This window comes from Callorhinus ursinus, unplaced genomic scaffold, assembly GCF_003265705.2.
Source record: "Callorhinus ursinus isolate GAN/ISIS: 27379988/994484 unplaced genomic scaffold, GSC_fseal_2.0 scaffold1307, whole genome shotgun sequence".
NCBI classification, from domain to species: Eukaryota; Metazoa; Chordata; class Mammalia; order Carnivora; family Otariidae; genus Callorhinus; species Callorhinus ursinus.
The window spans coordinates 1-11,855 of NW_027398362.1; the positions used below are offsets into that span (position 1 = coordinate 1).

The window sequence follows — 11,855 nt, forward strand, 5'->3', positions numbered from 1 at the left end:
CAACAGAAATATGCCACTAGCATGGTAGACGCAGATATACAGGATTAGGGATAGCTATGGCTGCCTCTAGTCCTTCAGCTCATGCAACAATTAGGAGCTCTAGAGTCATGGGCAGTTCACTTTGGAGCACCAGGAATAGTAGAACATGATCAGGGAACTCATTTTACAGCCACCTCAGTTGAAAAGCTCTGTGATCTATAGGACTTAAGATGGAATTACCATCTAGTTAACCACCCTACAGATGCTGGTTATATAGAGAGATTCAACGGATCATTAGGAAGAGAATTACGATTGATAGAAAAGCAAGGAAGTTTTCAACAGGCCCTGGGTGTAGCTTACTTTTTGCTAAGTCAAAGAGACAGATTAGGAAAAGGTAGTCCTTGTAAGATGTTAGACACCCTATTAACTTATCTTCTTTCTTTTTGACTTGATTTACTTCTTAGTAGATGTGACTTTGAGTTGGAGTCCTTTGACTTAAATCCTTACTTGAGTTTGCTTGATTCAGTTTAATGTACCCATCTTGTTTGGATATGATGTGATTTTTATCTCATATGGTTTGAATTTTATTGATTTTGCTTTACTTCTATTAAAAACTTGATTAAATAACCTAAATATGCCTTTTGTTATGTTACCAAACTAGTACTGCGATCCTGCTTTAAGATATATTTGATTCCTGCATGGCCCTTACAGATTTTGCCATGAGGAGTGAAATGTACAGGACAAAATGGAGTCTCTCATGTCAGGTGGGACCCTGTGTGAAGCAGCGGCCTGTGTCAAGCCATGACAAGTAGTTAAAGGTACTGCAGCTAGGAGATATTCCCTGGGACCAGTGTCAGCTGACACCCCAGAACTGATGAGGATCAGAACCGGAGGGTCTACAGGGGCCTAAGAGTGATTCAGAAAGGGGAGGAATTGGCAGCACAATGTCAGACTCTTCAGACCTGACCCCTCTATGTCTGACCACTTGAAAAGGCAACTGCCCCCGAAGGTTCTGCCCCATTGACCTCCAAAGAGAACCTTCCTTCCCTGCTGGAACATAAGAAGAAGTGAGTGCCCAGAGCTGACCCAGACTGACCAAGGCATTATCTCAACTGTGTGCCCACAGACTGACTTCGAGTTTGGTTCGTTAACTTACTACATCCTTCTGTTATCTGCTTTGTTCTGCGGTTTGTCTTGTATCCTGCTCTGTGTGCTCATAAGAAGCCAAGTTTCATCACATGGTGAAATGTCATCAAGTTTGGAATCCTGAACCTGTTTTATAATTGTGATTTAACTTTGCTTTATGATTGACTAAAGCTGACATTGTGGAAAGACACAACTAACGTGAGCGCCTTCATAGCGTGCTCATGACACAATCCCCATTCGGTCTATCAGCATATGATTCCTTGTTATTCAAGGAATGCTTGACTTGAGCTGGGTTTTGAGATGCGCCAGAGTTTCTGCAAATCCCAATGTGTTTCTGTAAATACCAATATTTCTCTATCTCATCCTGTTGACATATTTCCCATTCAAAGAGAGAATCAAGAGACTATACGCCAAGATGCATTGCTACTAATATGCTTTGAAGAGAAGTTCTGGGTATAAAACAAACATTCTGACCAAAAAACAGAAAAGAAAAATTTTGTTCTACCCCCTGTGAAAGGTGAAAGAAAACAAAGTCACTTGTGGGGTATCTGACTGGCTCGGTTGGTAGAGCATGTGACTCTTGATCTTTGGGTCATGAGTGTGAGCCCCACATTGGGGGTAGAGTTTACTCCAAAATAAAAATAAAGGCACTTATGTCAAGGGGGTTTAAAATGGAGCAGGGAGGTCATTAAGGAGGTGGCCCTTATGCACATCCTCACTGGGTGGAGTCATGAATTTTGGACCGGGCCAAAAAGACTCTAAAGACTGCAGAACACCTGCAACTTAATACAGTAGCTCCTGGCCTTTGCATAGTGATTGCCTTAGCAACTAAATTTGTTTAAACAAATTTAGCTAAACAAATTTGGGGTGAGGATTAGTTTTCTGGCACCAATACCAATCAAAATTCTTTGTAAACAGTGTATAAAAGCTTTCCCCTTGGGGCGCCTGGGTGGATCATTCAGTTAAGGGTCTGCCTTTGGGTCCTGGGATGGAGGCCCAAGTCGGGATCCCTACTCAGTGGTTTGTCTGCTTCTCCCTCTGCCCCTCACCCCCATTCAGACTGACTCTCTCTCTCTTAAATAAAGAAATAAAATCTTAAAAAGAAAAAAAAAGCATTCCTCTTTTCTGTCCAGAAACCCCTGTTCTTTGTTCTCTAGTGGGACACTATTTGGCTTGTGTAATCAATATGTACCAAAATACAATTCTTTTTTATTTCTGCCTTAGCAATTTTAATTTAGAAATTTATCCTACAGGCTTTTGTTCATGGGTACAAACGTTGTTCACACTATTTGCAACAGCAAAAGATTAGAAAATTTTAACTGCCATTTAACAGGAGACTGGATATACAAATTATGGTTCGACTGAACACCAGTCCCACCCCATGTACCGCTGGGGGCAGGAACCACGGGGCTGCTTTGTGCCTCCTGAACTGGGTCATCGGCCACCTTCATCAGCTGTCCAAAGCAATAATGTTTTACAGTTTGGCAACTTGGTAGGTAAAAAAGGGCATAATCTTGTTTTAATTGGTATTTCCTTCATTGCTGCTGCGGTTGACGTTTTTCATGTTTTTTGCCCCTTGTACATTTTGAGTTCTGTAAAAAGTTCACAAAACGTGTTTACAACATTTGTTGGTTTTTTTTTTATTTTCACTCTGATATTGTGAATACAAAGAGGAGTAAAACACTGTTATTCTAGGTGCTTTTATTACCTCTGTAATAAAAAGAGATTGAGAAAAGTAAAACACACAAAAGTTTAAGAGCATGTATCTCCCGTATATTGGAGATATCCAGAAAAACTGAAAAATGCCCCAAAATGGCTCAAGCCACCACCTTGAATACCATCTTCAGCTAAGGACAAAAGAAAGACGTTGGAATGCGGGTGGGGAGGCCAATTATGGGAGGTTACCAGGAAAAGCCCAGCAAATAATGGTCAAGTTTTGTTAGGCATATTTAAGTCAGTGCCTTCCCCATTAATAAGAATTTCTTTTCTTTTCTTTTTTTTATTGATAACAGTTTCTTGTGATTTATAGATTCATCTTTCTCTTTCTGGTACTAAAGAGGGAGACATACTTAGAATGGACATTTCCTTTATAAATGTAAATGTTCCTTTAAAAAGGCTAACTTCCACTCTGGCTTCAGAGCTTCTCCTGTGTTTGGGGTTTCTTAAAAATCACCAGCTCAAAATCATCCTTATGCCCAAGAGGTAACATTTGGAGTGCAAACTCTGCTACCCTTCTTGACTATCTCATAAGAAGGTGGTCCAGTGAGAAACTCAACCAAGGTGGCTTAGCTAGAAGCAGCCTTTAAAGAAATGCATTGATAGGAAACACATTCAAGGATCTCACTTTATCCATAAATTGCACCTTTGACAACATACTCTCCCCTCTCGATGAAGATTCCACAGTTCACAACACCAGAGGTGGTGGTGGTGGTGGTGTTTTTCCCACTGAACTTCTCATTGAATATAGCCTAGTCATCTGGGGACATGGACCCAGATGTTTTTTCAGGAAGTGAATTTAGGAAATAGATTTCTGATTGTCCCCTGATAAGCTCAGATTACCCTCCTCCCATGTTACTCCTCCCCAGGCCCTTATCATTCCTCTGTACCCAGAAGCGAGTCTTTGCTATTGGTCCCCTTTGCTCCAGGCTATTCTCAGAGTGAACTTAAGTGTTCTAGATGAGAAGACACAGGAACAGGTTCACATTGGAAGGCTGTCCCCCACCCCTGCCAGGCTTCTAATCAGTTGGAGTGCTGTACCTCTCACTACCATTCCTTTCTTCACGGCTGCAGACTTCCTGGCTCTCTGCTCTTCAGATCCACGTATTGATTTCCTCGACCAGTGACACCTGAGTGTTGGAAATGAACAGGGTGAGTTTGAGTTAGGGTTGGTGCTGAGGACGCTTGCCGGGAAAGGCCCAGAAACACCGGAAAGGGCCTCACTGAATTCCTAGACCGAAGAGTTAAGATAGGAAAGTGATCGAATTTGTAAGAGGCAAAGACATGAATTCAACTCAGGATTAAGCCCAGCGATACTGTCTCTCCCCTCAACCCCCCCACCCCCACTCCCACTTCCTCCCCAATCTTCCCAAGCATAATGCATTGAAGCAGCTTGAATCCTGGTCTTCTATCCTGGTTAGGACCTTTGGGCCAGGTATAGGGTGGCCCAGATGTGAATGTGCCTACTCTGTCTTCTGTGCATGATAGAGCACTTGACACGATAGAGGCCGAAAAAAATTTCCTTCTAGCCTTCAAGATTCTGCTAGCTAGTTTAAGATGGAAGGTGACACAAGACAGATTCAATAGGAGAAAAGGAGCAAAGTTTTGTTATGTGCACACAGAGGCCCAAGAATGAAATTGAGATCTCAAAGAAATGACCGAGGCAGGTAGTTTTTATACATTTTAAACAATGAGACAATAGATTTGTGAGGAATTGATAGGACAGACAAAACAAATGTTTGGGAGTTTTAATTAGTAAGGAATTCCAAGCAGAATCTGGGCTGAGGTAGTAGATTAGCAAAAAGCAAGAAAGTTTGTTTATACAGCTTTCTTGGCTTTAAAATCCCTATCAGTGGCGGGGTGCCTGGCCAGCTCAGTTAGTGGCACATGTGACTCTTGATCTCGGGGTTATGAGTTCAGCCCCATGTTGGGCATAGAACTTACTTAAAAAATACTAAGAAAATGAGTAAAAGCCCTATCTCTGGTGATAAGAATGTCTTCTTTTATTTCTTAACACAGGGAGGGAACCATATATAGGAGAGATTCCATTTCTGCTTTTACAGGGACAGAAGAGGATCTGAGTGTCCTTGCACTGGCTGTTTTCCAAGGAGCTTCAATTCAAAATAATCAATATGCCTGGGACACCTTCTGGGGTGGCCCGTCCTGGGTCCCTACAACATTCTCAGAAGTGCTTTCACTTACATATCACATTAGATTCTCCCAGGTCTCTGAGGCAGCTATTCTTTTTTTTTTTTTTAATTTTTTAATTGTTATGTTAATCACCATACATTACATCATTAGTTTTTGATGTAGTGTTCCATGATTCAGTGTTTGTGCATAACACCCAGTGCTCCACGCAGAACGTGCCCCTCTTTAATACCCATCACGAGGCTAACCCATCCCCCCACCCCCCTCCCCTCTAGAAACCTCAGTTTGTTTTTCAGAGTCCATCGTCTCTCATGGTTCGTCTCCCCCTCCGATTTACTCCCCTTCATTCTTCCCTTCCTGCTATCTTCCTCTTCTTTTTTTTTTCTTAACCTATATTGCATTATTTGTTTCAGAAGTACAGATCTGTGATTCAACAGTCTTGCACAATTCACAGCGCTCACCATAGCACATACCCTCCCCAGTGTCTATCACCCAGCCACCCCATCCCTCCCACCCCCCACCACTCCAGCAACCCTCAGTTTGTTTCCTGAGGTTAAAAAGTCCTCATACCAGCGAGGTCATATGATACATGTCTTTCTCTGATTGTCTTATTTCACTCAGCATAACACCCTCCAGTTCCATCCATGTCGTTGCAAATGGCAAGATCTCATTCCTTTTGATGGCTGCATAATATTCCATTGTGTATACATACCACTTCTTCTTCATCCATTCATCTGTCGATGGACATCTTGGCTCTTTCCACAGTTTGGCTATCGTGGACACTGAGGCAGCTATTCTTTAACCCCATTTGTGGACACAGTGCTCAGAGAGTTGAGAAGAGGTTAGAGATTCCAGAGGACCAGCTGTACTCCTAGCAGTGAATGAGGACGGAGAGCTGGTTTAAAGGGGAGACTTTTCCAAAGAACTCGATGCCCTAATTTTGACCAGAGTAGCTCCTGTGAGGGTAGTTTCAATCTGGTACTTGATTGATGAGAACAATCTTTCAAAACTGGAGTTCCTATATGATTGCATTCTGAACAACAAATCAAGATGGTTTATAACGATGATAATGAAGTAAATGGCCGCTGAGAGTATGTGGGTGGTCAGAAGTGATAACAGGTTTCACACAGGCTTTGGGGAAGTGTTCTAAGGAAATCGGGATTAGAAAAACACCATTTTGCAGAATCATTGCAACTGTAGCCTGGGCTTTGAGGGAACCAAAGCCTTCTTGCTTGGAAAGTATCACCCAAGTCTTCACCTAACTTCCTCATTCCCTTAGAGGGTGACAACCCTTTCCACTTCACAGTCATAAAGCTTAAAATACCATTTTCTTTTAGAACCATGCTCTTCAGTGAACTGATCTGCACTGTCAAACAAACAGAGTTAGCTAGAGGATGATGGGTTCCTCAGTTTGGGTAGAAGAGAGGGCAGACGGCAGGTGTTTGAAATTCTCAAAATAAACTTCACCTATTTTTGACCATCTTGTGTTAGTCTCAGTCAGGTCCTGGCATATTTTCAGTTCTTGTAAAGTTTACTACCTAATGAGATTTATCCTCTTCAAGCCTGGGAACAAAATGGTAAAGTTGGGCCCGAGGGCCTACTTTGGCAAGAAAGGTATTTTAAGGTGCAGGTCAACTCTTAAGGCAGTGCTGAGATAATGCTTTCCTCTCTCTTCCCTGTGGGCCCGCAGGTGGCTCTGGCGACTGAGACGGCGTCCCCTCTAAAGGGCCTAGGCCCTCTCTTGGCCCTGCTGTTTTCCCTAGGCGGGCTGCTTGTACACAGCCAGAACCTCTCCTGGAGGGAATTCATGAAACAGCACTACCTGAGCACAAGCTGGAAATTCAGCGACTACAAATGCAATGATCTCATGAGGGAGAGAGAAGCTCCACAAGACAGGAACTATCACATCTTCATCTATACCTTTTGGCACAAAATCGAGCATATTTGCCTCAGGAAGTGGAGAGACCGTTACAGAAATGTATATATATGGGCCCAGCATCCCTTCAAAATACTCAAGTGCTACCAGGAGGGTAACCAAAAGAGCTACAGGGAGCACAGCAGCTACAGCTATATTGAATTCCACTGTGGTGCAAACGGGTATGTCGATGGCATAGAGGACATCCAGCTGTTAGACATCAAAAAATAGAAAGTCTACCCACACCCCCAGGTTCGAGTAGCGTGTCCAGCACTTCCCAAGTGGGAGCCCCTGCCTACGTCAACAGCCCTTGCTACTCCTTCCTTTGCATTTATGTGCCAATGTTTTCCAATTACTTAGAGTTATGCGTCATCCCATGCTCTCTTCCTATCAAAACCACCTGCACGGTTTCTCTGCCCAGAATACCCTTGTGCCCTCATTTATCTGACTTGCTCTTATAGTTTTTTAAGATTAAGCTCATACGGTTTCTCTGTTTTACTGAACCAGGGACGTTCCTGATAGTGACTCTCCTTATACTGACCCAAGCTGAACGGTCTTCCCTTCCCTAAATAGAGTATGTCATTCCAACGTGTGTGACATTTATATATGTTACGGGTTGTATGATTAAAGGAGTGATACAGATTATGCTTGGATATGATGTGTGCAGAGTGTAAGTTTAAGGTGTGTGTCATTGGACTCATCCCTTAAACAAGTCTCTGAGGAAATGCATGCATGCATTTTAGATAGGTTAAGGCATTATGTTTCTTGAGGAATAATAAATCAAGTAGAAGATAATGGCAGAAATGAGGTTATCTGATAAAAATCATTTTCACTAGGCAGACATATAGAGTGGGATATGGGACTTTAAAATGTAACCTTCAAGAATGGGTCTCAAGACTTAAATTTTGTCGGAGGAAAGAGGAAGTAAATTGCAGAAGGAACTGTTGAAGACACAAGTAAGTAACGTCCATGAGAATTCTGTTTGCTAAATGGGGAAGAGAGACACAGAGAAAGATAAACCTTCACTTCATATAATTTTGCCTCGAACAGGTATGGGGAGGAGAAATGTGAAACATTAAAGTACTTTGTGATCTTTAGCCTCCTGCATTGTTGAATGAATGACTCTAGTCTTGAAACAATTGGAGAAAAGACCAAGGTCATAACATTTTCAGTTAGGCGGCTGCATTCCTAGTCCTAGACGTCTAGCCCCAATGAGTAGCCAAGGAATCTAGGTTGGTCGTCATGTTCCAAGAGCAGCTCCTCAGCTTTGCAATTTTCCAGTGCACCTGGGGATGAGCAGACACTGGGGAGATGATGACCTATAGTAACCAAACTCACAAGAGATTAGTGTTAAACCAGTAGCTCTGTACCAATAATCAATTTGCAGATGAGGAATACTGGCTGTTTCACTCAGCTGATAAAAGCTGCTTCAAAATGTAGGGCGTGGGGCACCTGGATGGCTCAGTCTGTTAGGCGTCGACTCTGGATTTCGGCTCGGGTCATGACCTCAGGGTCATGAGATCCAGCCCCACATCCAGCTCTGTGCTGAGTTTGCAGCCTGCTTGGGACTCTCTCTCTCCCTCTCCCTCTCCCTCTGCCACCTGCCCTATACTCTCACAAGCCATCTCTCTCTAAAACAATGAAAACAAAAACAGACAAACAAATAAAACAAAAATAAAATGTAGTGGCATATTTTGTGGTAGCATATTCTGGTTGCCTATACTTATATTCCAGAGTGGTCTATTCTGGTCTCCCACAGTAAGTTTTCACAAATACCTCACTCTAAAAACTCGAAAACTTCCTTTTATTAAAGGGTTAAAAGATGGTGGTTGAAACCACATGGAAAGAAAGTGGCTTTAAGCACAATTAATATAATAGTTTTGTGTTGTTGCTTGGTTTTTCCCACATCCACTTTCCCCCATTTGGATAGCTGCATATTCATTTCCTTTCTGGAACTATGCCTCCCCTGCTTGTGTGCAGTATTGGTGGGGTTATCCGTCAGGGTTTTGAATCCCCTCTACTGAGTCAAGTGACGGTCATGAGATGCAAACTAGGCCAACCAGACTCTTTCTTATAGGAGACCAGAATGTACTACCCGAAAAGATGGCTCTTTGGCACAAAGATGATTTTGAGCTGATTATTCTGAGAAACAGAAGACAGAGGAGAAGCTCTGAAAGCAGCCTATAAATCACCCATTTACAAATAAGGGACATTTATCATCATAGAGAAAATCTCTATCCCTAAGGGTGTTGCCCTATGTCTAGTAACAAGATACAGATGACTCTAAATCACAAGAAACTCTTACCAATGGAGAAAGCACAGGCTTAACTCTGCAAAACAAACTTTGTTTACTATACTTTCCCTGCCAGCTTCCTGGAGCCTGCCTTCCCCACACTCTTCTTCCTTTGTTTTAGCTGAAGATGGTCTGTTAGCCCAAGGTCTCACCACCTCTTGGAATGACCTTTCCTGATGTGAAGCACAAAGGCAAAAGAAATGTAGAAAGAAAATTAAATTTCCTTACAACTTGCAGCCCATTGACGAGTACTTGGGACAGGCAGAGTGACCTTCTTCTAAGAGCACAGCTGCCTCAATGTTAATACTTTGTTAGAGGAAAAAGGTAACCCTAGCCTGACATTACCTCAACCCCCAGGATCCTGCAAGTCTCCTTTAACGTACAAAAATCCCTTTGGAGGGGCGCCTGGGTGGCTCAGTCGTTAAGCGTCTGCCTTCGGCTCAGGTCATGATCCCGGGGTCCTGGGATCGAGCCCCGCATCGGGCTCCCTGCTCGGCGGGAAACCTGCTTCTCCCTCTCCCACTCCCCCTGCTTGTGTTCCCTCTCTCACCTTGTCTCTCTCTGTCAAATAAATAAATAAAATCTTAAAAAAAAAAAACCCTTTGGAAACTTCCTTTATCTCTACCCCACCCAGGTTATATGTTAGCAATAATTCTCCAAGCGTATGTCCCACCGATAGACGTCTGAAGGGTCTCATGACTCATGTTGTACTGGACGATAATAAATGACCTCATCTTAACAGCAGCTAGCCCCTCAAGGTCCTAAAACCCTTGCTTCCAAATTCCTTAGAGACTTTGGCTATCCCTAACCCAAACCCGACGTAATAGAATCAGCCACTACTCACAACCCCAGTGCCACTCTTCCTGCCCACGGGTCCTGTCCCCGTACATTAATAAAACCGCCATTTTTGCACCAAAGATGACTCAAGAATTCTTTCTTGACCATTTGCTCCTGGACCTTAACATCACCACATTTCACACCAATCCCTTCATTTCTCCCATGTATATATGACATATCCATGCTAATAAACTTCTGTTTGGTTTTCTTTTGTTAATCCGTCTTATGTTATAAAGGCCATAGCTGAGAAGGAAGGAGAGAAGAGAAAGGTTGCTTTTTCCTCTACACTATCTTCTGACACTGAATCTCTAATAGTGATGCAAGTAATGTGGGAAACAAAGGCAAAAGAAAAAGTTAAATTTCCTTACTTCCTACAGCCCATTGACTACTCCTTGAAACAGGTAGAGTTGATGAGGGAGCAGAAGGCTAGCTGAGGACAGGCAGAACCTGACACCTCACAACCACCGCCCCCCATGAGATATATGTGACATTCCTCAGGCACTTCTGGCCGCCCTAAAGGAAAAACAAATAGTTAACTTATAGAGATTACAATCCTGCAAGACATGAGTCTCCCTCAGTTTACAAAAGTCTTAGCAATTTACAAGAACAAAGCGTTTCTATCAATGTCTAGTTTCCAGCAGGGAATGTAGATACAGTTAAATGTCCTTATAATCTGCAGTCCATTGACAGATACTTGAAGGGGGCAAAGTGTAATTTCCTCCAGGAAGTTCCCAACTATCCTACTGTCAATGCCTTACTAGAAGGAGAGACAATCTTCACAGGTAATGGCAAGGCCTCCGGTATCCTGTGAGGATACAAAAATCCTTTTGAAACCTCCCTTTTCCATATCTCCCTCAATTCCCAAGTATATAATCAGCCACACCTCACAAACCCGGGGCAGCTTTTTCTACCCATGGGTCCTGTCCCCTGCTTTCATAAAACCACTTTTTGCACCAAAGGTGTCTCAAGAATTCTTTCTTGGCTGTTGGTTTCAAACCTTAACATCTTTCCTATATCATCTACACGGGGAGGGTGATGCACCCCAACTCCATGAAGAAAGAAGCTCCTTCACTAGGGACCCTCCCACCTTACCCTTGGTATCTCTTTATCTGGGTCTTCATCTGTCTCCTTTATCATATCCCTTAACAAACTGATAAACCATCAGTGTTTCCTTGAGTTCTGTGAGCACCCCAAAAAAGTAGTGGAACAAATAAAGGGTTGGGGGAAGCTCAGATTTATAGCCAGGCAGTCAGAAGCACAGGTGACAAGCTGGACTTGCAATTGGCAACTGGACCGGGGGAGTCTTGTGTGTTTGTGGGGTGTTTTCTCCTAAAGAACTGAAATCAGGGAGCTCAAAACACTAAAGCATCAGGGAAGGAAGCACTCGACGGATAACAGGAAGTCATCATTTCCTCACAATTTCTTTGGGGAAGTTATCACTTCCCCTTTGTTCCTTTAAGTAGGCTTGTTCTTCCTGTGTCTGCGGGGATACTGGCTTTAAACAGTGAGTTGGAGAGTGTGGGTCTCATCCACACTGTGCACAAGAAGTGCATCTTTCAAGCCCTAGATTCCCTTTCCTCTTTCCTAGGGCTCGGAACCCTCCCCTGCTGCACGCAGACCGCGCTGGCACACCTGGCAGAGGAACAGCTGGCAAAAGCCTCTGAGCCTGGGGACTAACCACTGCCTCTGATCTCAGCGGGAGCCCCAGCACAGAGACTGGTAAGAGGAGAACCCCGGGGGCTGGGAGAGTAGAGCCGTGAAGATGGCCAGAAGGTCCAGGTCACATAGATGGAGGAGAAATATTCCAGGAGGGAGGAGGGA

The 11,855-nt window shown here is 43.4% G+C and overlaps 1 protein-coding gene across 7 annotated transcripts; it reads left to right on the plus strand.

The window, feature by feature from the left end:
- The first annotated feature begins 6 nt into the window (after positions 1 to 6).
- On the plus strand, positions 7 to 11,753 carry LOC141372123 (epididymal secretory protein E3-beta-like). Of its 7 annotated transcripts, none has more exons than XM_073890618.1 (5): positions 7 to 797; positions 973 to 1,121; positions 3,916 to 3,993; positions 6,680 to 7,086; positions 8,982 to 11,753. In XM_073890618.1, exons 3-5 carry the CDS (start codon positions 3,985 to 3,987, stop codon positions 9,028 to 9,030), a joined length of 465 nt encoding a protein of 154 aa, XP_073746719.1. In that variant the 5' UTR covers positions 7 to 797; positions 973 to 1,121; positions 3,916 to 3,984; the 3' UTR covers positions 9,031 to 11,753. The 7 variants fall into 7 exon arrangements, 3 of the variants coding, with proteins under 3 accessions (XP_073746719.1, XP_073746720.1, XP_073746718.1); XM_073890619.1 differs by having other exon boundaries at positions 9,319 to 11,753; XM_073890617.1 differs by having other exon boundaries at positions 11,623 to 11,753.
- Positions 11,754 to 11,855: the final 102 nt, after the last annotated feature.